This window comes from Sander vitreus, chromosome 16, assembly GCF_031162955.1.
Source record: "Sander vitreus isolate 19-12246 chromosome 16, sanVit1, whole genome shotgun sequence".
Lineage (NCBI taxonomy): Eukaryota > Metazoa > Chordata > Actinopteri > Perciformes > Percidae > Sander > Sander vitreus.
In genome coordinates, this window is record NC_135870.1 from 24,920,320 (window position 1) to 24,945,645 (window position 25,326).

General features: G+C 39.7%; 1 protein-coding gene across 2 annotated transcripts; it reads right to left on the bottom strand.

Annotated features, from left to right (window-relative positions):
- Positions 1-203: 203 nt before the first annotated feature.
- On the bottom strand, positions 204-23,742 carry c6.2 (complement component 6, duplicate 2). Of its 2 annotated transcripts, XM_078270882.1 has the most exons (19): positions 23,414-23,742; positions 22,185-22,313; positions 21,868-22,042; positions 21,023-21,182; positions 19,894-20,038; positions 19,135-19,276; positions 16,350-16,488; positions 14,779-14,988; positions 13,441-13,684; positions 12,047-12,169; positions 11,760-11,926; positions 11,428-11,653; positions 9,770-9,938; positions 9,340-9,451; positions 8,321-8,453; positions 7,962-8,156; positions 4,936-5,023; positions 2,390-2,631; positions 204-1,824 (listed from the first exon to the last, which is right to left on the bottom strand). In XM_078270882.1, the coding sequence occupies exons 3-19, from the start codon at positions 22,011-22,013 to the stop codon at positions 1,643-1,645; spliced, it is 2,823 nt and encodes a 940-aa protein (XP_078127008.1). In that variant the 5' UTR covers positions 22,014-22,042; positions 22,185-22,313; positions 23,414-23,742; the 3' UTR covers positions 204-1,642. The 2 variants fall into 2 exon arrangements, with proteins under 2 accessions (XP_078127008.1, XP_078127009.1); XM_078270883.1 differs by lacking the exon at positions 22,185-22,313 and having other exon boundaries at positions 21,868-22,040.
- Between the last annotated feature and the right edge of the window lie 1,584 nt (positions 23,743-25,326).

Sequence of the window (25,326 nt, forward strand, 5' to 3'; positions counted from 1 at the left end):
TCCTTTGGAGATGGTTGTTCTGTCATTGGTTCATGGTATGTCATTCATCTTGCCAATTTACATGTTGTACATGGTTTTTTCAAAAATTAAGTGAAAATAAATCTGCCAGTACCCCGAGTTGTTTCAAACAGAGCCCAACTTTTTGGTTTGGTTGGAGGTTTCAAAAAGCATAAGGACAGCAAATTACTTTCAAACATGTAAAATTTCATTTGAAACTTTTATTTTCTTAATAAAAATGAAATCTGCCAGTGCAGTGAGAATATCCCAACCTTAGGACTCAAAGACACACATAAATGACTTGATAGGAAGTATATTTTTGCAGTGATTATTTATAGAGTTTGTTTCCTGCATGCTTTTTTTGTGAATGATTAGGTGTTTTTGATCATATTTAATTAAAGGAGGAAGTCTTCCTCGTTTTATTTGAATCATTGTAAAAAAACAAAAAAAACAACCTTAGTTTAGTTTAGTCTGGGTCTCGAGTATCTAGATATCTCTTGGTCACATTCCTAAGCATGTATGGTTAGAAAAATATTCTGAGGTGGGATTTTTTTTTATGATTCTATTGATAAATGTGAAGCATGTGTTAATATTCCACTCTGTTCATGTAATTAAACCTAACTGTATTGCTGATCAGAGCTGTTCTGGGGAAAACAATTTTCCAAACATTGTTGCCCCTCTTTGATAATGTTGTCTGTGACCTTTTGAGAAGTGATACACCTTTAATTTCTGTTTTGTATCTTTCTTTACACATCAACAGTCTATCAACAAAGCTTTAAAAATCCCAACATTATGTTTTTTTCCCCGAAATATCAACAGGATTAAAGACTTGTGTGCTTTCACATGTTACTCTGGTTTTTAAGGGTGCATGCACAAACTGTGAACTATGTGAACTAATATGTGAAACCCACTTTCTCCCCAAATAACATCACATACGGTAGACCAACCATAGGTGCACATTTACTGCAAATCCAACATATGTGGCACTACAACTGTTATTCCTATTGTAATCACATCTCAGGGTGGTTTTATGGCAAATAGTTGTTCAAATGTCACCAAATTGAATATGTCTATCCAGTTCAACTATCCAGTCATATACCAACTTGGTGGAAATCAAAGGTTTGGTGATGCTTTCACACATATGTCAATATTTATTGATATTTTTGCACCAGATCACCAATATATTATCCAAAATACACAAATGTGGTATGTACCCCACATTTCCCGTACCAAATTTGGTGCAAATCTGACATTAGGTGGCAGTATGATACATTTGGTTGTCAGATACAGTATTGTCATACCAAATTTGCTAAAAAATCCGATGATGCCCTTTAAAAGAAAATTGTATATAACATACCAGGTATTTTCAGAAAATAGCCTCTGGAAAGTTCACTAGATGAACTGCGGCCCACCCAAGCAAAACGAGTGCATCCTAAAACACACCTGTTTGAGTCCAATTTAGACTTAGAGATGAGTTGCCCCGGGTTCTTGGACCTACGTATACCTGCCTGCCAGTCTAGTTTTCTTTTATAAATGCAAAGTTTTTAAAGAAAAACAGGTAAAAATATGTGCTAATGGCTATAATGTGAGATGTTAGATGAATTCAGAGGTTGAGTGCAACGGCACAGAAAAAGCTTTTGAAGGATCATGTGGACTCACAGACACCTTCATTGAGAATCTCAAACTGGTAGCTGGCACATTTGAGGGCGGCCATAGAACAAAGGCCCATGCTGCGAGTCCTCTGGGTCTGGGTCAGCTTCACACAGAACGTATGCGCTTCAACTCTGGGGCAGTTCCGAGCAGCTACGCACTCACACTTCTTAGATGCTGGGGACAGACGTGAGGAAAATAATTTGATATAATACATGTGAAGTCGTCAAATAGTCAAAGGTCACTTTGTGTTTAGCTTGTGCCAGGGGCGCGCCAAATTCCCACACTTCCTATGATATGAAACTTAAACAGTAAGATCAGACAATTTGTTGCCTCTTTTTTGGTAGCAGGAGAGAAAATGAGTCTTCCTCAACATTTGCTGTGTTCTGGTTTCAGAATAATGAAGACAGTTGGAGAACAATTAGATACCAAACAGGATGCAGGCTCTACAGGTTATTTCTTTTCCAAAATGTCATGTTTTTCCCAAATTATGTACAAATTTGTAGGCATTCTATTATCAAATGGATGGAAAAATAGTGCATATAGCTGCTGTAAATAGAGCATGACCCCGGACAACCCCCTGGTTTGGGCTGAGACCGGAATGTTTCCAACGTCTGGCTTCGCCCCTGGCTTTTTTGCATGGTTTAGATAGTATGGTTAAACTTGAGGTCTGCTTAAACTCTTTTTGAATCCAACCATGGACTGAATGTAAAAAAAACGGTTTCATGTCAGACAAACTTACCTGAGCAGGTCTCCCATTCATAACACGTGTTGAGATCACAGCGCTCCTGAACAGAGCTCTTAGAGGACATGTTGGCTCTGAACATGGCCCACTCCAGTGCCAAATCAGCCGTGTCACACGCGCCTTCGTTAACAAAGAAGAGTGGATCACCGTGGCAACGACCAGCATGGAAGGAGCACAGGGACATTGGCACGGTGACACCGATGTCCAAGTTCAGGATGCAGAGACTCTCTGCCTGTGAACTGCGCACACACACACACACACACACACACACACACACACACACACACACACACACACACACACACACACACACACAGTCAGATGCTGGTAAAGAATAATGTATTACACTTAGCTTTCACATATTAATTTCCACATATATGTGAGAGTCAGTGCCCAACGAGGTGTCCGTTATCAGGAATTAATGGATGACTCCTCTGGCGGAGTCCATTAATTACCTGATAATGGACACCTCAAAGGGCATTAACCCACTTATACATATGTATGTATGTTTTTTTGCCAAAGAACATTTTTTTAGGATCATTAATTATTTTTTTTGTGTTTTTTGCAAAATCTCAAGTTTTTTTCAAACAATAACTCTGTTTCCCTGGTTACACCCAACGGTTTGACTAATACCTGGAACAATCATTCACATCCCATGACGTTCTTTTCCAATGGAAACGTTCACTGCTCCAGTAAATAGGATGGAACTTAGATACGATTTGGTGACGCTTGGCAACGGGAGATATTTCTAGTCCGCTCAGCTCAGAACCCTTTGGCTCAGCTTCGTTACAAGCCAGAAACCTAGCATTATGCTAGCAAGATTCAACGTCAATTGCATTGCGTGTGGTTGATAAATAAATGCAATTTGACAATATGTTTAAGAACAAGACAAGCTAGCTATCAAGCCATGCCCCTGTCACCAAATCATGGTATGGGATGTGTGATAATCGCTAAATTAGAAACAAAGTACTAGAAGTTCAGAGGGGCAGTGTAACTTCTTTTAGCTTGTGTGTTAGCGTCATCCTGTGGACGACGCCCAAATGGACTACACTCAATTTGTAAGTAAGATATTTAGATTATTATTATTACTAAGTTGACGCTGTCGCCCACAACGAGAAAAAACATGTCTTCTTTTAATATCTGTCTTATTTAAAATCTCCAGATCAATAGGTGTAGAGACTTACTTTTTTTGTTTAGAAGCAGAACAAATGTGCCATTTCAACGAGGTGCTTTGACAGTTGTTGGCCATCCAGAATCTTATTTAATCCATCATGGAATTACAGTGTCTTTGTAACGTAAATAAATAATTATGAATCAAAAAATTAACTTGCGTGTGTTCCGTTTGCTTAGCGACCTTTGGACCCATTGTCTCACCGTAGCTATAGCACGTTTGCCGACAGCTAGCCCTTTCTAAAGTGTCCTTTGGTGTCTTCGTAGCCCTTCCAGAAGTTTAGTAATCCGGCCGGGAAGACAGTGACTCTTCAGAGATTTAGCATATTAATTCCAGAGCGATACATCCACGATTGAATGGCTATTTACTGTATTTAGTCATCTTTTTGTACCAAACGATGTAATCGCGTTAACCGGGTTCCATCTTTGATTGGAGCATTTTGACTGACAGCTGGCTCGACCTATCACATTAAGTCATTTGGGGGATCGAGTTTGCTCAGCCAATAGAGAGGCCTTACAGGAGGACCTTATTTACTGTGTCTGTGTGTGTGTGTAGACTGCAAAATGAAGCCTGGAGGTTGATTTGGCCTACATATGTCAAATAGCAGACAGACAATGCATTAGAGATGACATTACTAAACATTTTTAGATAAAAGTGTATTGACTTTTCTGGGAAAAAAACTAAATAGTTTTATATTTTTGTTAGTTACAGAGTTTATTTTTGGTTCCCCTGATTGCCATCACTTGGGAGAACAATTTTCAAAAGCCAAAACATTTAGTCATTATTGTTCCTTGTGTGATTTCAATACATTTCTGTGAGATTTCAGTTCTGTTTAGTCCTTTTTTGTCTCTATAGTCATATAATTATACAACTATAGAGACATATAAATTGTTAACAATGTATACATTCATGTGACATCCCTGCAGCATACATATCCTGATAGCCCAGGTTCTCCTGAAAGAGATGATGTATATAACTTTAATGTGCATAACAGGACAAACAGAATATAGGAAAAAATGGCTTAGACCTGAGAGGGTTAAAACCGTAGATGGACAGTTTCACTGGAATTACGTTTGTACTTAGTAAGTGTCCTATATCACTTTTTAATGGACACCCTGCAGCCAATCAGAATTAAGTATTCACCCAAACCATGGTATAATCAATAACATTTAACAGAGGGTTGTTTCAACACCCACAATTGTTTGATTTCATAAATCATAAAAACATTTTGTATCTACCACAATGGATAAAATGCAACTGAAAGTGCTTCACATAAGACTAACTTCAAATAACTTCAAATAATAAAAACAATGACATGCTCATAAGATATGAAGAAAAAGAAAAAAAACTGAAATAGTTTAGAAAAACTTACAGGCAGCTCTCCCGTTGAATACAGACACATTTAGAGCCCTGTCGTTTCTGTCCTGGACCGCACTGACTCTCAGGAACAAGCGGTACCTCTACACAAAGGACATGCACAGAAACAACAGATATCTTTTTCATTTCTTTCATATAGAGTTTTTTTTTGTATATATAAAACACAAGTGGTCTCATCCACATTGTGGGAGACAGTCGTGGATGTATTCCACTAGAAAAGCTGAGGGAAGTGGCTGCACTTTATTAAAAGTGGGGAACCAGATGTGTATGGTATTTACCAAACCAACCAGTTAGTCTCACAAAATGATGACAAAGCATGAATCTCACCTTTTTCTTGCACCTTTTTGACTGTGGCATAGGCTCATTGCTGCCCCCTGTGGCTGATTGAAAAAAGAAAATACCCACTACAGTTGGCGTGTCACTAGTCTGGCTCAGCGGATGTACAGTGCTGGGTAAAGCCTGACATGATGCCCCCCCTTTCCGCTATCTCCGCTAACTATTTTGCAAGGGCACTGTTGCTGCATCTGGGGCTTAATGCCGCCCAGAACAATTGTGGTTGGTTTAAAGAATTACAAACAAGCCAGAGAGTTTTTTTCCCCCCTATCTAAGAATAGATTGAATGGTGTTGCCAGACCGTACTACAGCACTGACACAGCACTGTGGAAATAGATCTAGCAAAGCAAGACTAGTGCTCATCAACTGTAAATGCAGTGGTGGTTTTCTGCTGTTCAGCCACAGGGGGCAGTTATGAGTCCATTATGACATGGCTCACCAGAATGAGACAAAGAAGATGCCACACTAGAAAATTTTGAAGGATAAGATTTATTCTTAATTTGAAGTGTTTTCAAACTATATATATTTAGCTTTTAAAAGAAAAAAGACTTCAAGGATGAGGACTTAAGCTGCCAGTGTGCTTCAGAAACCCCCTCCTCCCACACCTTTCCAACATCAGAATAGTTTGTCCGATCAATTGTTTGACATTCACACCAACTTTACACCGTGTCTAGTCTACATTGAAGACCTTTCCTTTACAGGATTGTTCCGGTGCAGCTGGATGTCCCCCATGTCACTCACCTTCCGCTTTCTTTGTGTTGGCATTCTAAACTGCAGTCAATTCGGGAAACCTCCAAGCTAGAACCGACAATCAAATTATATATATATATATATATATATATATATATATATATATATTTTTAGTTAAATTCTCCATCACACACTCAACCATTCCATCCATTTTAATTCCAGAGCTCACCTCCCTACGTGCACATGTTCCACCAAAACAAGTTCCTTCCAGAGGCTATTTTGCAGAGGCACCGTTATTGCATCTGGCGCCTAGTGCCGCCAAAGATGATTGTGTTTGGTTTAAAAAAATGCCAATAAACCAGAGCACGTTTTTTTTTCCTATCCAGGAATGTTGTGTGGACTAGCCAGACCTTACTTCGCAGCGCTGTGGAGGAAGGTCTGGCAATGCGAGAGTACACCTTGACTGGTCAGCTGTGTGAAGGTGAGAAAGGAGACAGTGTTTGAACCTCTCTCTAGCTGTCTATCCTTATTCTATAAACAGCTTTCTGTCACTTATCGTGTGAACAACTGAGTGCAACACTATGAATGACTTCCAGGAGAAATTGTCAGAAAACATGCGCAATTTAGATAATATGGCGTCTCTGTGACGGCACGCCTTACACTTTTGATTTCCGATGTGGTCGAAAAAGACGTCTTACTAACTAGTTTTGTTCAAATGATCGTGTCAGAGCTAATGTTATTAGTAGACTGTAAGTCAGCATTTTGAAAACTGTTCTAGTTAAACACAGGGGTGCATGCATAGGTCATAAATCTGCCCCTTCCATTTTAGTATAAAGTACTTAGCAATGAACAATGTCAAATGAATTTTTTACCAAAGATGATTTTGCTCATTTTAGTTAGTTCTTCACGCTGATGTTTGCTCAAGTGTTAATTTTTCTGATAAGTAGGTTTATTATTTGATGCTATAAAAACGGGGTGAATTGTGATGATTGAAAGCTGTGATTGAAAGCTGTGATTGACTCGCAATTGGTCGCGAGGATGTATGGGCGGGACTTCGATAGCCCGGATCCACCGCTCGATCACTACTGCGCAGACTCTGGTTCCAAAATTATAAGATGGCATTGCCCGTATCTGGGATATTTTGGTTTCACTTTTGTACAATAGGATAAAGTGGAGATGTGTCGTCCATCGTCTATGATTGAGAAGGACAATAAGATCAGTGATTATGTGACTATGCTGATAAGAGACATGTTGATTTGTAAAATTATTCGTGTTGCAAAAAGCTTTAAAGAAGTTATATTAATATCATAGACATTAATTAAAATTCCCTAATATGTTTGTATCTAACACATTAAATGGTTTGTTCAGAAAGTTTGTTCTCTGATGAAAGTCCATGTGTCCAATTAATAGAACAATGGGAATGCCCTTTCTTTAAGGTTTTTTAACTCATCTGTAGTCTATATCGACAACGTTCCACTTCCGGGATTGTTCAAGTGCCACCGGAAATTCTGCCGGATGGCCCTCATTTTGGCTGGATGTCCATCACCTTCCACTTTCTTTGTGTTGCCGTTCTAAACTCTGGTGGATTTATGAGGACTATGGTTAACTGCTCCTCAGATCTCTGCAGGGTAAATCCAGACAGCTAGCTAGACTATCTGTCCAATCTGAGTTTTCTGTTGCACGACTAAAACAACCTTTGAACGTACACACGTTCCACCAAAACAAGTTCCTTCCCAAAGCTATTTTGCAGCGGCACCGTTGCTCCCTTCGGGGCTTCGTGCGCCCAAAACGATTGTGATTGGTTTAAAGAAATGCCAATAAACCAGGGCACGTTTTTCTCCCATCCCGGACTGTTGTGTGGACTCGCCAGACCTTCTTCTGCAGCGCTGTGGAGGAAGGTCTGGCAATGCGAGACTAACTCGACTGTGACACGCCTCCATTAAAAGTAGTGGATGTGGAAGTTTGACCTAATTTCTCATGAATAAGTCATCTACATACCATCGGTGCAGCGTAGGTCAGCCGGTAATGGAGGCTGCCAGGTGGAACTTCCGCTGCATTTGTAGAAGGCACCCGGCAGCGGCCGCAGGCCCGGCTCGTTACAGTTCAAATGCACTGATTCCCCCACCCTGTACTCGACTTTGTTGGGAAACAGCATCATGCCATCAGGGATCTCAGGAGGAAGGCACACGTTCCCTAAAAAAAAAACAAGACAGATTTCAATCTCACGTAGATATCAGATGCAGAAATATATTTGTGTTTATAGAGAATAGCGTTAAAAGAATTTGCAGAGATGTGGTTTCAGAATTACCAGAGTTCTCCGATCACTATTCGCTTGTCTGGTGAGAAAACAAACTTACTGGTGCACCTTCCTTTTGGTTGACTCCACGTCCCATCAGGAAGACAGTTGATGAACTGAAAACCCTCCAGGTCAAATCCAGTGTAGCACTGGAACTCCTCGTCCTCACCAAAGTCATAATACTGCTTTGCTTTCTGTCAGAGGATGAAGTCCATGAATACCAGTTAGGAACAAGAGGGAAACAACCCTCCTTGGCATCTTTCTTTAGTTTTCATAATACTACTACATTATACTCCCTTCACTCATATGCTTCTATGAGATAGTATTACATATAGAGCTAATAGCTCTCTATTGTCATAACTGTGACATATTTCTGATACAGTAAGTGATAATTCATAATTGAGAGAGACAAAGTGATATTTCATCATTTTCAGATACATATTGTTATTTTTGGCTGATTGTTGTTTTTGACTTACTGAGGCTAAGAGATCATAATTTAGTTTTTTTGAAATATGTTATGAGATATGGAGTCTTGAAGGTGACACCACCAGTGTTGGGTTAGATTTCATTGCATTTTTAGATGTCAAGCTGCTTACAGTTCTTTAAATTAAAGGGGCTATGCAACAATTTAGTATTGAACTTCCATGAGTTTTTAAATTGCATAATTTAAATGCAAATTTAATCTAGCATTTTTAATATTTTGTATTAAATGATTATTTCATTCATTAAAATGTGTTTTAAAAAAAAAAAGTGGCACACTGCAAATTCATACCGAGGTAAAACAATTTTTGCAACCGTGAAAGATGCAGTCGTGAAACTGAATGAAACTAAATGAAGGGTGAATTTGAAGATGTGTGTGGTCTGAGCAAAGGTACCGAAAGTAAGAGGGTAGGCCCCTAGCCCGATTTGGCGCCACGGCTGGTGTGATGCCATCGCAAGATGGTCTCTTGAAGTTTCTCACTATTTTGGTCAGTTAGCTGCCCCTTTTATCAGCGTGATAAGCAATAAACCACAGTCTCTCTGTTTCTCGGTTGCTGTACATATCAATCACTAATGACAGGCTAGTGGCTTAGTGTTTACCCTGAGGAAGCTGTTGGCAGGCCTCTGTGGCCTCAGGCAGCCCTGCACACCAGGAGGCAGCTCGTCCTTCCAGCCTATAGTGAAGTCGTCGTCATTGTCGCAAGTCTCCTGTCTGGACACAGAAACATGAGCCAGAATATACAGTAAATCCAAAGTTAAATACATGTATGAAGACAAAATACTGTACAACCTACACATTTTGTAAATGTGAGCTTAAATGTCTAGAACAGCAACAGTGGTTGCAATATCAGCATAAACAGGAGAATATAAAATAAATGACATGAGGAAAAACAATTTTTTTAATTTGATCATCACGAGTTAAATGACTTTCTTAATGGGATGTTGGGCTTTCAGATTGCTGTAAAGGCATGACAAGTGTCTAAAATTGGACTTTTCGTGACTGTTTCAAGAAGCAAACAGTTTGTCCTACTTTTCAAAGATGGAGATGTGACATGGATTCTCATGTCTCTCAGGACCCTTGCAGGGTTGGCCTCCTCTGAGGGGGGCAGGGTTATCGCATCGCCTCGTCCGATGTCTCTTCATTGAGGCTCCACAGCCACTCCATGGCCCCCAGCAGCTCCAGTAACCATCGACCGCCTCTGTGGATATTACACACCGAACCACATTTGCAGAGTGAACACAATCAATCCTGGTTAGAATCACTGTGTGCTATAGTATGGAATTACATCTTAGGTTAAAAGTCTAGCACTGCTAGCACATAGCACATACAGGTTGCAGGTTGTGTGTGAGTCTTCACATCCTACGGTAAGAAAGAACCAAGGTTGGTTGGAACCAAGATCATACTGATGAATTTGAACGTTTAAGAATATTTCAACCAGTAGTGGAGCTACAAATTTGAATTTTATCCTAATAATAATATGGACACAGCAAATTAAAGATATGTTGCTCTGAATCAAAGTATTGGGCAAACACATGGATGGACAAACCAACACTGCCAACCTAGGCCATAACAAAAGTGCATAGGCTGGTGTTGATGGGTGCAATGTACAAAATAATCCATGAAATGTGCCAAGGCTGGTGCACCGAAAGGAACACTGACATGGTAAACTGTTTGTTTCTCATTAGAGTTGTAAAGTTGATGGAATTATTTCAGGCACCCCTGGTTCTGCAGTAAAAGTCCTTATCTGTGTAGGCAATAGTTGTGACTGACAGCTGTAGCACTCAGGCTTGAATAGACATACAACTCTCCTGATTGAATTCTCAACAAATGATGAACAACTTCATTAGAAGTGTCTGGTTCTTTGACAAAAGTACAAGCCTGTGGACATAAAAAACTGAAAGACAGATGTCAACTACAACTCCCAATGTTCAGTAAGAAAGATCCAATCACAAAGATTAAAATTTTGTTTGATACAATCAATGCCATCAATGGGCAGAAGCATGGCTCTATGGATAGCAATGGTTTGTTGGACTAATCTGTCTTTTGAGTCCACTAGATTGGTCCAGAGGGAAATGTCTTTTGGCTGGATTGCCATGCAATTTGATAGAAAAATACTTCTGTTCCTCTTTTAGATAAAAAGCCAAGTCTAACTTGTTCATTGTAGCGGCCAAAGCCGTTTCAAACAACTGGTGTTCATCCGTAGCCATCTTACAATGTTTACTAATGACTTCGACGTTGCAGCGCTGTCTCCATCTGTTTAGCTTGCCTCTGGCCCGCCTATATCAGATACACCGATGTGATTGGTGCAGCTCGGCTACCAGGGCATAGTTAATGAGCATCATTACTAAATGCCAGAGTGACTCGCTGAGCAAATTCTAATTGTGCTCTTGCGAGAACTCTGGATTTCCCGGGTATGGCCCCCTCAGGATAAAAGAAAATGTATTAGGTGATCCTTTGACCTTTCATCTAGCGCCATCATCAGGCCAAAATGTCACCTTTGCCCAATACTTTGGTTTATGAAAAAAACCAGCAAAACTAATGCCATTCCAATCAGATGTACTTTGTTTTTAGTGCTAATTGGCAAATGTTAGCAAATGCTAACACGCTAAACTTAGATGGTGAACATGGTAAACATTTCTCATTCATCACTCTTTGTTCTCATGACTTAAGCAGCAGTCCTGCTGTACCTGAAGTGTAGTCGGGAGCTCGTCTCTCACAGTTAGTGCCAAATGTGCCAGTTTGGCAAACACACTTGCACTCAGTGCTGGAGAGAACAGGCCTGGCATTGTTGGGGCAGGGAGTGCACTTGCAGCTATCAAACTCATCCAGGTACTGCAGCAGGGCCTTCCTCAGGTGTCTCCTCTTTGTGACAGCACATGGGATTCCCTGAACCAGATCTATGATCGAGAGGACCTAGACCCACACAAACTATACATCAGCTTTTTGTAAACTTATATCTTTGATTTATTTTTTAAATTTTCTTCAATATTGAAGTCATTTCATTGGTGTTTGATTTAACCTGGGATTCGACCACAGCAGGGTTCTCGAGAACAGACTTGGCCCAGTTCTTGTAAGATGTTCGGTCCGGAGCGGGGCCCTGCCTCTCCCAGGCCAGAGCTGCTGCCTCTCGGACTCGACCTCCTTTCACCATGGAGAAAGATTTTTCTGCTGACTGAATGTACGAGCCTGAATCAAAGAAATGTATAGAGAATGAACATGATGTAAATAGACCCTTTTCACAGTCAGTAAGCCATGAACAGTGTTGGAATAAATAATATGTGCTTCCTGGTAGATTTAATAACACACCTTCATATTTCTGAGTCATCCTGTTGTCGCGGCATCGGGTTACACTGCTGTGTTCTGTGTAGAGGATGATGGTCCAGGTGGTCTCTCTGCCCAGGCAGCCCATGGTGTGCTCTTCTGTTTGACCTGTTTGAGAGCAAGAGTGTAGAGCAACACGACACGGAAACAAAGGAACTGACAACAAAACATTACGTGGCACTATATATATATATACATATATATATATATATATATATATATATATATATATATATATATATATATAACAGGTAAACTACATTTTCCTCTAGTTCTGTCTATTCAACGACACTCATTTGGGGTTTCTTGCGCTTCAACAATTTCTATCAAAACCTCTAAAGAAAGAATTATCTCTGAACAAGACATTTAGTCCCATCTATTACTGATCTCCTCTCTCTTTCCATCTGCGTGCATTCATGTCCCAAAAAATGCTTGTTGCTAACTTATCTCCAGGGAGCTTATTCACCAGAGTCCTTATGTTTTCTCGCCTCGCAGTTTTCCTTGGATTGGGGTGGCACCTAAATCGTGGTTGGAGCTCCCGCCTTGGTCTCGCTTTATGCCCTGCTGTGCCCTACTACGTCCCGCTACGCCACGCAACGCAACAATTATTTCTAGTCATAGTTCCACTATCTTTATTTTTACTATAACTGCCACTGATCATCATTCCAACTGCTATAACTATTATGAATCACATTTCTCTATATCTTTTTATCTGTATATCTGTATCAGTGTCTGTGTCCAAACCGGCAGTGGCAGATGCCGTCCACAAAGAGCCTGGGTCTGTCCGAGGTTTCTGCCTAAAAGGAGGTTTTTCCTTGCTACTGTCCCACCAAATGCTTGCTCGTGGAAAATTGTTGGGTCTTCGTAAATTATAGAGTGTGGTCTAGACCTACTTTATCTGTAAAGTGTCTTGAAATAACTCTTGTTGTGATTTGATACTATAAATAAAATTAATTGAATTGAATTACCTCCATACTCTTGTGGAAATGTTAAACATAGATTTTGCCCAAAGCAAAGAGAAGACATACAGTATACAAGATCAGAATAACTTTAAATAACCTTTACCTTTTAATACAAAAAATTTACCTAATAACAGGTAAAAAAATAAATAAATATTTATGCTATTGTTTTGGAAAGCCATGTGACCAAATCACGGAGTATTGTATGGAGTTGGTGATAGGGAACATTATAATTGTACCTGACCTTTTCCAAAATGTACTCAGAATATAACATCAGAAGACATTAGTACGGCTTAAGTCAGAAAAAATAAATGTCGTTTTAACATCTACGCAGCATCAAAAAGCAGACATTTGGGTTACCATTGCAGCCCAGGGTGTCATTCTAAATTTTGACCACCCCATCTGGCTGTGCTGTTGTACCTGAACTGGTGAGCTCTTCTCGGCTGTACTGATACAACAGGTCATAGTGGCCCCCTAGTTTCCCTGAGCTGTAGTAGTGCGTCCCAAAGCGCTGGAAGATGTCCCTGTAGAGGGGGTAGTTGTATTCCAGAGGAAGAGCATGAAGGAACTGGAGGAAAGGCTGTGCCAGGACAAGGTCCCTCGGGTCCCTCATTTTGAACGTGGATTGGGGCAGAACCTGGTGCACCCGGAAAAACTTGGAGTCCTACTCAAGCAAAGATAGGAAATTAAATGAATGAAAAAGGAGAGTATAGCTGCAACCAGCAAGGTGTGTGCATATGAAAAGGGTAGTCTTGCATTGCCAGACCTATCTCCACAGAGTATAGTCTGGAAAAACCCTCTGGCTTGTTTGTATTTCTTCAAACCAATCACAACCGGCCTGGGCAGTGCTAAGCACCGGATGCAACGACGACGTCCTTGGAAAATAGATAGTGGAGATAATAGAAGGGTGGGGACATCTGGTGCATCTCGCTTTAACCCAGCAATGTGTATTCATTGAGCCAGACTAGTGTGAAGGTTTGGCAAGTAGTGGTCATGGTTAGGGTAGTCTATATACATGACGTTCCACTTCCGGGATGGCTTCGATGCCGCCGGAAAATCTGCCAGATGTCACTCTATTCGGCCGGATGTCCGTAACCTTCTGCTTTCTTTGTGTTGGAATTTTAAACTCGGGTCGATTTATAAGGACTATGGTTAACTGCTCCTCAGATCTCTGCAGGGTAAATTGAGACAGCTAGCTAGACTATCGGATTTTTCTGTTGCACGACCAAAACAATCTTTGAACGTACACATGTTCCACCAAAACAAGTTCCTTCCCAAAGCTATTTTGCAGAGGCACCGATGCTCCGCCGCCCATGACAATTGTAGTTGGTTCAACGAAATGCCAATAATGCAATTTTTTCTCCCATCCCGGAATGCTGTGTGGACTAGCCAGACCTTCCTATGCAGCGCTGTGGAGGAAGGCAATGTGAGACAAGGGTTGGGGTAAGTCTCCAGGAAATTAATGTAGGATGGGGGATTTATCTATATAGTTAACTTTTCAACAAACGTCTCCCATCCGTGTGTGTGTGTGTGTGTGTGTGTGTGTGTGTGTGTGTGTGTGTGCATACGCTCTTGTACCAATGGTGTTGTGGGGACCAAGTTTCAGACCTTGAGAAAGAGGACATTTTGTAAAATGTGTCTGATCCTTACTTCTTTATATTAGGGTTAGGGGATAAGAGACATTACATGCATTACATGAATAAAGCTCCTCACAAGTATATTACTACAAATGTGTGTATTGGTGTTTGAGTCACTCACCGTTTTCTTTGAAGCTTCAAAAACTTCCTTGTTATTGGTGGAACTCGACATTGAACTCCCAGTGAAGAAAAACATGGGGAGAAAAATAATGGGGATGAAAAAGCCATCTCGACCTTGTTGGCTCATTCCAGATGAGCTGGACGTCTTGTAATCGATAGACTCGGTGTGCAGCGGGTGGGGCTCGTTACTGAAGTCCTCCAGCTCTCCAACCTTTACAACCACATCCATTAATCAAGGTCAATAACAGTAAGAATGGTATCAACAAAGCCAAAGCTGAAAAGTTCTCTGCAAACCACTGATGACCATTTTTTCACATTATTAGATTGAATGCTCTGTGTGAAGGATGTGAAGATGTTTGACCATAGCTGCTCCTAGTGGTAAAAAAATATAGTACAGCAGACAGTGATAAGAAGACCAGTTTAATCCTTTTGGTTTACCTACAAAGCTGAGCTAGGAGATGTGTGCGAGCGTCGAGTTAGCTGTATTCCACAAGCTCTCTTAGCTTTTTTGACTAATAAATAAACAACTCTGTTACAGTACATGCCACAATCATATAAACACAAGCAAAATAGCTGTCAACCCAATATTGAAGTGTGCTAAGTGTTCTCAGGGTCAGGGCATGACAATAACTTTTTGAGGCACTTTTCCTTTGGAGTGTCAACATAAGTTTTACATTTTTTAATTACAGCGGCTATATGTAAGGTTTTGACCTTAAATCATTGCCATAATTATTTAGATTAGAATAATTACATTTAAGATGAGGCAATTAAGAGTATGTTTCGTCATTTGAGCTGACTTTACCTCTACATTACTCAAAAACTGTAAATTGAAATTTGACATGGACATGCAAATCGAGTTAACTCGTTACTCTAAAGAGTCGTTCAAAATGAATGATTTGTTTATGAAACTCAGATCAGCAGACAGCAATGCTGACAGAAATTGTTGCAATAGTTTCCATTAGGATTGTCTGATTTTCCTACAAACAAAAAACATATTGCCATCTCGTTTCACTATATACAACTTTGTTCATGTGCCCTTATTTCTGTTTGGGAGTGAAGGTTATTAAGGCTTCCCAACAATTGAAGTAATAAGCTAATTTAGGAGTTGTTATTTCTGGTGCTCTGAATAAAAAAAGAAAAGTTACATTATCAAAGTAGTTTACAAAATGTTTTTGTCACGGTGTTTCTGGCATACAATGCTCTGATTGGTTGGTTGTTTCTCCAATCACAGAAAGATTGTACAACACAGCACTGAATGGATGGGCTGGCTAGTGTGAGCATAAACATATGGGTGCATATGTGTAATTATATATATTTATTTTAATTTTTTTATAGGGCCAGACTTAATATGTTTTAAACTGATGTAAATTCTGCTTTTTATTAAGTTGTGTAACTGTGAGCATAAATTCAATAAACTAAAATTCTAACTCACACAGCTTTCAGTAGGCACAGCACAAGACCTATTTTATTTTAAACCACTGAACAAATCTGAGATGTGGGCAGTAATTCAGAAGTCTGGAACCAGGCTACCTTAATTGCTTTATAATTAATTGTTACAAATAATAATACAACCTTAATTTCAAAGCTCTCAAAGTTGTGAGGGATTCGGTGGTAGAGCGTCGTGCTCCGAGGCCTCTTGATGTTGCAACTTCCTCCCATAAACATGTTGTCCAATACTGCTCCCCTTGGCTCCTCTGCTAGAGCATCAAACCTTCAAACGCAAATCACTGAAAAGTCAGAACTCATTGACGTTTCATGTGCAATAAGCACTAAAGCCCAACAATACATCAGCAGAACGATATTAATGGCCTATATTGGATTATGTAAAATTAATTTGCAGAGCAGTAAAGTGGAGCAACTGAATATATACTTGTATATACTACGTGTTTGTTTAATAATGTTTGTTTTATGTGTTTAAATTGATAATTATATTACAAATTTTAAATGTGTGATGTTTACTGTTGAGAATTTATTATTTTTATATTTGCTGTTATAATGATTTTTTTAAAAGCTGATTGTTCAGCTGTAAGAGCTTTGTTGACGCAGATTTGTTTTTTGGTTGGTGTAGATTGCGTGCTTAAAAAAATCCTATGTTGTCACAGAACTGTCCAAAATCTGCAACTTTAAAAGTCCAATATGTAATATATTTACTGTATTAGACCAGAAAATGACCACAATATGTCATCAGATATTAAGGAAACATGATAAGTTGAAATACTATCTTCTCTGACAACAATGCTAAAGCCCATATTTTCTCCTTTGAAATTTCCATTCCGGGAGGGAATGACTGTTTTTGTTTTGGCCTGTGTGTTGTTATCAACTGCCCATTTTGACAACCGGGTTGCCAGACATGAAATGCAAACACGCAAAAACGTGCTGCAGCTATGGTAGCAACAACCAAACTGGATTAACAGAGATAGAGATATTCTACCCGACCTATAAAAAAAAACTCATCATCTTTCTAAACAGTTGCATGACCAGAGACGTGGGGTAAAACACAGGTAAATATTGGAGATGCATTTAAAAGATTGGGAACAGCTTAGAGCCCCATTTTTTTTTTTCTATTAGTTTATTTGTCAGGGACAATGCAGCACACATTATTACATACGTAATTATCACAGTCAAAGCCATAACAATATGTGTAGATGTGTTGCATAAAAGGTTTCTAGCCAATAGGCTAATTTACAACCCCAGTCCCTGGTCAGGCCTTTCTAAAAAGATAATCCAAATATAATTTTTTTAAAAGAACTACATAGTGTGTACATTTCACTGATTCATGACCACATTACATGAGCAGCGCACTGTATGCATTTTTTTAGTTTTTTGAGTTGGCTAATTTCCCTCTGAACAGGTAAGCACTGAGCTTTACGCTAATTTATCACAGCTACTAGTAGGGATGGGCATTTTCCATCATTTCAACATTTGTGTATTCACATTAAATTATATAGAGTACTTGAGTTAATAAAAAAAAATTGAGCCACAGTAGGTGAAGTGATCCCGACTGGTGCTAACGCCGCCATGCTAACACTTGCTAACTGCTAATGTTACCGGAGGACCAGATGGGCGGGCTATGGCTGTCTGCTATCTCTGTCATGGTGACAGACATATGACAGAAACCGCGAGCTTGACTTCCTCATAATGGAAAAATGCACCTATGGAAACTAGGTACATTCTCTACAGGTCACTCTTCAGGGTATGGTATGTTACGTTATGGAATACTCTTGTAGCTAACGTTACCATCGCCAGCTTTACTTATGAAATGTTGGACAGTCAAATGATTCCCACTTTGTGACAAGCTGACATGCAACCTAAATGTGTGATGTCCAGTGTATTGACAAGCTGCTTTTAGTAAATTATTTTGGAGATTGTGCAACAACACATATTTGTATTCATCTACACATAAACTTAGACAAAGTTAAAATCTTAATGGAAAAAAGGCAATTTGTTTATTTAATTTTTTATATATAACGGTGTCTGGAATTTAGTAGAACCGAAAATCTCCCCCCCTGCCGAAATTCTTCCCCTGCTTCAGTTCGGCGGCTGTAGCTAAACGATGACTGTGACCTGGGTACAGACGACCACAAGGTCTTTTTAGCTGTTGTTGCAGTGGCATTAGGGTGTGAAAGGGTGGTTGTCAGTCAGGTACAGAGCACTGCAAGAACACAGGATTTTATGACCGTTAACACAGTTTATTAAAAAGATAGTTTATATACCGTTATATAAAGACTATACCGTTCACTATACATAAACTGTCTGTACACTTACAAAGTTCTCAATGCCTCGGTTTACATGTAGGGGCCCTCATTATGCTACCATTGAAGTGTGGTACTATTTTGAGCCTTGTTAGTGGTGTAGAAATAGCGATTTACCCTCTGCCCTGAAAGCTAGCGTTATAAGCTAATCACCGGTTTGCGCTAGCTTGTTTCAAGCTAGAGATACATTTTATTAGCTTGAAAACAGATCCCAGAGAACAGTCGACTCGGTACACATATGTTATTAACCCATAGGTACATTTTTGTGCCGGAATTGTCAGTCAGTATTACATATTGCAACTCAAACACCATCTTACGTTTCAACAAATGGTCGACCTCAATGTGTGCAACACACCTGTGGCAATTAGTCCACACTTTAGCACTTTTGTGGTACTAATTACAAGTGTAGTTATGTCTTTGTATCAGATCATACATATACATACATATCAAATATTACTCAACGAAGTCAAGGACTTAGGCCTACTTATAAAAATGTTGTGTTTTTAACAGGAGAAACGTGCCAGAAGAGCACTTGACAGAAAAGTAATTTATGAAAACAGCAGCAAGATGTAAACTCAGAAGTGAACTTTTGAACTCAGGCTTACCCATTTCCCACCAGGTCAGCCCCGGGGGCCACTCTCTTTTCCCCTGGACACACAATTTTAAAGTCGCCACAGTCTTTTTCATCAGAGTTATCGCCGCAGTCGTTCTGCCTGTTGCATGTCAGGGTCGAGTTGATGCAGCGTCCTGTAGCAGAAAAGATGTTTGTAGAAGATAAAATGTTGACATATGTCTTTCTGTGTGTGTGTGTGTGTGTGTGTGTGTGTGTGTGTGTGTGTGTGTGTGCTGTGTGTGTGTTCTTGTTTAACTATATTCGTGGGGTCCAAAAACCGAGAATACAGTATACTTGTGGGGTCCGGACAGCTTTGTGGGGCCAAAATGCTGGACCCCACAACTTCAAAGGGCTGTTTGAGGGTTAAGACTTGGTTTTAGGATTAGGGTTAGAATTAAGTTATGGTTAGGGTGAGGGTAAGGGTTAAGTTTAGGCATTTAGTTGTGATGGTTAAGGTTAGGGTAAGGGGCTACGGAATGCATTATGTCAATGACGGGTCCCCACAAAGATAGTGAAACGCACTGTGTATGTGTGTGTGTGTGTGTGTGTGTGTGTGTGTGTGTGTGTGTGTGTGTATTGCGACAGCAGATTACAGATAATAGAAGTCCTGTGACTCAAAAGATGTTGATTTGATTCCTTAAATTATCTAGAAAAAAATAATGATCAAGAACATGTAAATTCAAACGTCACCTAGGGGATGTGATGCTATTTTCTTATTTCACACACTAGTCATGTATAAACACTACTTAACCATTTTCACACTTGAAGTTGTCTTTGCAGTCGATGGGTGCTAACTTGCACTCTGTGGCGGGGTAACAGGGCCTCTCCTCTGTCAGCTCCGGGCTGCAGGACGATCCACCAAACTGGGACGGACGCTGGACAGACCGCGTCCGTAACTGTGGCGACAACATGTGAGACAGACTGATCAAGATTTTGATTTATTTGATTAAAGACCCTGTAAATCTCAATTTTTAAACAATCACCAACTTATTTATCAAAACTGATCACTATTAAAAAAAAATTGTGGTTAGAAGGGTTGTATGCATATTATAGGTCCTCAGTTTTGTTTCTGAGAATGTTCTACAATCACAGACAGATTATACATCATGGATTGTTTAAGGCTGCTGTGCACATTCTCTAGAATGAATGGGCCTAGTGCAATTTTTAAATAGCATCATATACTATTAATGTAGTTTTTTTTTGTATATTCCAATAACTGCCAATAAAGCTTCATTGGATTTAACTGATTAAGACAGAGAGAGTCCAGGGCTAATGTGTCAAGACCCCTGGTTGTTTTTGTCATCAAATGTACCCATATATACTAAATACAGATCGTCATAATGTTTTGCCCTATTTATGCAAGTATTTTTGTTTTTATGCAAGTATTTAGATGTACTATGTTATTCTATACTCACAGGAAATTATACAATACATGTGTCAATGGATATTAATCAAAGCGAGACTTTGGAATGACACTGCCAATGGAACCTCAAAGCGAAAGATGAAGCTCCATTCACTGAATGAAGTCAATGAAATACGATCTAAAGCTCCTAAAGCTAGGAACTGGACATTTGAGCTTAGATCATTTATTTATTTTACATGCAAGGCAAAAATGTTTTCCTGAAGATGAAATACTATTTGTTTTTGTTTTCTAAGATCTTCCCCAAGCCGTCTCACCAAAATTTCAAAATTAGAATAATGTTTTCGAGCTGTGAGCATCTCCTTCATTTGTGCATTGGGCAGTCAGTATACTTCATTTAGTCGATTCATTTTTCCGGTCTGAAAAAGAAAAAGTCTGTAGCATAGAGATTAAACACAGCTATGACAGGGAATAATAATATATGTCAGGGCTTTTTTGCAGTGTGATTTGTGTTCCTTGCCTGTTTCTTGGCGCAGGGCGAGCAGTCGGACCAAGACCCGAACTCTGTCAGCAGGCAGTTGATGGGACAAGCCTGCTCGTTACAAGCTCTTTTGTCATGTTCCTCACACAGCTGATGGCAGCTGCTCTTCCAGAAGTATTCATCAAGATAATTAAAAGCCCTGTGAAAAAAGTATGAAAATCACTTTTACATGCAGCAGCTGCATTAGCTTTGTTGTATTTCATAACAATAACTGAAAACAGCAGAGTAAAGAAATTGCTTTGGCTCTATTTCACAACAGTTTCAATTTGTAATATTCACAACACAAAATGCATTACTGCTAATTCTCAAATGCCCTCTGTGCTGTGTCTGTTCTGTCTCACCTGCATCAGCGTGTCTCACCTTTGTCAGTGTGTCTCACCTTTGTCAGAGTGTCCCACCTGCATCAGTGTGTCTCACTACGTCAGCTTGTCTCACAACGTCAGCGTGTCTCACCTGCATCAGTGTGTCTCACCTACATCAGTGCGTCTCACTACGTCAGCGTGTCTCACTATGTCAGTGTGTCTCACCTACATCAGTGCGTCTCACTACGTCAGCGTGTCTCACTACGTCAGTGTGTCTCACCTGCGTCAGTGTGTCTCACCTACATCAGTGTGTCTCACTACGTCAGCGTGTCTCACCTGCGTCAGTGTGTCTCACCTGCGTCAGTGTGTCTCACCTACGTCAGCGTGTCTCACCTGCTCTGTTTCTCACCTACGTCAGTGTGTCTCACCTGCATCAGCGTGTCTCACCTACGTCAGTGTGTCTCCCTACGTCAGCGTGTCTCACCTTTGTCAGTGTGTCTCACCTGCGCCAATGTGTCTCACCTGCGCCTGTGCTGTGTCCCGTGGTTGCAGGTCTGGGAGCAGGCGGACCAGGATCCCCAGGGATAGCGGTCACAGAAACAGGCCTGGCCAGCTGATATCCAGCTGAGCAGCTGTAGCAGCAGGACCAACCAGCTGGAAGGAGCCATCAGGGAACTTCAAACTGCTTTCACCTCCTCTGAAAGGAATTTGATGACCAGAATCCACGACTGACTTCTTTTATTCACTAAGTTAAATACATTCTGACCCTTAACCTACTCTGAACTAAACTTCCTTTCTTATATCAAGTATCTGTGTCTTGGGGCATCCTGGTAGCTCACCTGGTTGAGCGTGCGCCCCATATACTAAGGCTCAGTCCTTATGGCAGTGGCCCGGGTTTGAGTCCGACCCGCGGCCCTTTTCTGCATGTCATCCGCCCTCTGTCTCCCCCCTTTCCTGTCTTAACTGCCCTATCAAATAAAGGGTTAGGATTAGAAAAAATAATCTTAACACTTTTCTCCCACAATTGAAACCTAGAGAGATTTGGCTGTAAGTAATACAAACATTGCTAACATTATTATCCAGTGAGCATCAAGAAAAAATCCAAGGCACTCGTCTTTAGAAAAAAGGTCAAATGCCCTTGGATGCCCTTTTTTTCTTGATGCTCACTTGATGACATTTTAACATCCTAACAAACTCAACATGTGAACACAGGGATTATACTTATACTCTCAGGACATTTACTAACCGAAACCCTACACTCAAATACTGTGCTCTATGAAGGGCAGTACAGAATACTGCAGCACCTTCAGTATTTCCGACTTTCCCCCTTAAAATGGGTTTTCCTCTTCTTTTTAAACATATTTAAATGATTCATTAAACTCAGTGTCCAAAGTTTTGAATGCAATACTACACGTTTTACATACATACTAAACATACATGTATATCTTTCTGCATTTTACGCAAGGCAAGGTAAGTTCTAGTTTTAGCACATTTCATTAATGGAATAATTCAGTGTTTTACATAACGCATAAAAAGGCATTTAAGAAAAAGAAAAAGAAAATGAAATAGTACAGAGAAGGGTAACGGTGCAATCAATTACATTTTATGTTAATGCGGTTTTTATTTCTGCCACATTTAATTTTCTAAAGTTCAGTCAACAGGCATAAAAAAGCAGTGTTACCACACTGCGCATAGCTGTACATATCTGTCTATATGATTCATTCAGTATATCCATATTTATTCTGTTTTTCTTATTATATATTCTGCTAATACACTGCATATATCTATATTATTCTTACTACTACTATAATGTCACTGCTACTACATTGTACATATCTGTACATGTTGTTCATATTACATAGCCATATTTATTCTGCTCTTATAACACTGCAATATATTTCTTGTCCTGTCTATACTTGTATATCACATTGCACTTTTCTGCTGTTTTTGCACTTCTGGTTGGACGCAAACTGCATTTCGCTGTCTTTGTACTTGTACACTGCACAATGACAATAAAGTTGAATCTAATCTAATCTAAACGTGCATAAAAAAGCTAAATCTGACTCACCACATGTACTGACGTCCTCTTCAGCAGATATGAGTGCATACAGTTCTAGCTCCTGTGTTGTCCTGTGTATTTGTGCAGTTAAGGAGTTCTCTCGCTGAGTTGACTCTGCACTGCAGGAAGAGCCGCGTGTGACTGGAGGTTTGTAGCCGCAATGTAAAACCTCCCTCTCTGATTTCTCATTGGGATCCAGTTTTGTTTTTACCTACATTGCTCAATCTGGGTGCGAAAACAACTACTTTTTGTAGTAATCTGAAGAAAAAAAAGAATCAGAAGCTATAGCAGCACTTCTTACATAACTCTTTTGTCCCACATTGTTACGGGAAGTAAAGAGCTCTGGAGTTTCCCGGCTGCAGAGATGTAAACCAGATGTTTTTGTAAGACTTGACAGTTAGAGGTACTGAGGGGGGGAGAACACTTATTTTCTTTCCACACACTCTTTAGTTGTCCAAGTATTTGCACAATCTGGCACTTAAGAATCATTTCCCAATTTGAGACCAATAAAGTACAAATATCTATCTATCTGCACTGGTATTCTCAATGTTTTTATATGAGATTGCACAGGTTTACTTTCATTTAATATCAACATTACAAATGTTTGTATCCAGCCATGGTCTTCTGAAGCACAATCTGTGTTTTCGGGTTGTTTTCTTATTAATGGCTGAGATGGTTTGTTCTCTAGAGTACATTCTTTGCATTTTGCAACACATAGTATGTGTTATGTTCTATATCACTTTGTGTTGTATATATTTCCCTTTTTCTGTTTAGATGATAACTGAGACTTCTGTGAGCCTCACAATCTCATTGGTAAATGCTTTGTGAGGCATAGATAGTGTAGTTCTCACTTTAGATGAGGTCACAAAAATACTTAAGTAATCGCTAGTAAATGCTTAAGCAAGGCAACGAAGCCCCAACTGCTCGGGGGCGCCGGTCCGTGGGCAGCCCCCTCACTCTGACATCTCTCCATTAGTGCATGTACAGGTCCTGGCCATGTGTGTGTATTTCAGGCCTGTGTGTAATGTGTAACAATTCCCTTGGGGGATTAATAAAGTATGTCTCCTTCGTCTTCTACCTGAATTAATCATGAATTGCTGTATTAATAAGTATTTCTAAAACATAACACACTCACTTACCATTAGTATATGTCTAAATTATTACTGTATATGGACGCATGGATAAATGTACCTACCTGTATCTAAATAGTTTGTTAATCACTTACTTACACTTTCTAAATGATCTATCTATCTATCCATCCTAACCTATATAGGTTATAGTGTATGATTGAAACATTTTGACATATAGTAGTTATTGAATGAAATATTGTGATTGGGTTTAGTGTTAGAGCTTCATTTTTCCAAGACTAATGTATGCAAAGTGTTGCAAAAGATATAGAGACATGACATTGCCAAAAGGTGTGCATTCATTTAGTAATTTAACAGATGAAACGGTGCAAAATAGGGGCAGATGCCTTCAAATATTCACATATTGAAAGTGAAAATGAAAATGAAGAAAGTGGAACCTCTCTAGTTGGTTGAAGACATCAAAAAACTGAATGTGAATTTTGCGATCAGAGGATGCACAACTGGAGGAAAACTGGACAAAATGGTAATTATTAGACTGAGACTGAAATCACTAAAAGGGCAAATACAACTGGATTCAGTAGCACGATCGTCAAAAACATTAGATATTAGCATTTCATTTCCAAGTAAATCATTTATTTTTGTGTGCTGCTTTTGTATGATTACTTAAAGGGATAGTTCACCATCTCGAGATGGTTTTCTTTCCAAGAGTTAGATGAGGAGATTGAAATCAGGCTCATGTCTGTGTATTAAGAGGTGTAGGTGGGCACGTTTTCACGCCAATTCACACAAATTCAACCAATCACCGCAAATTTGGTACGACTCGCAATTTTGACC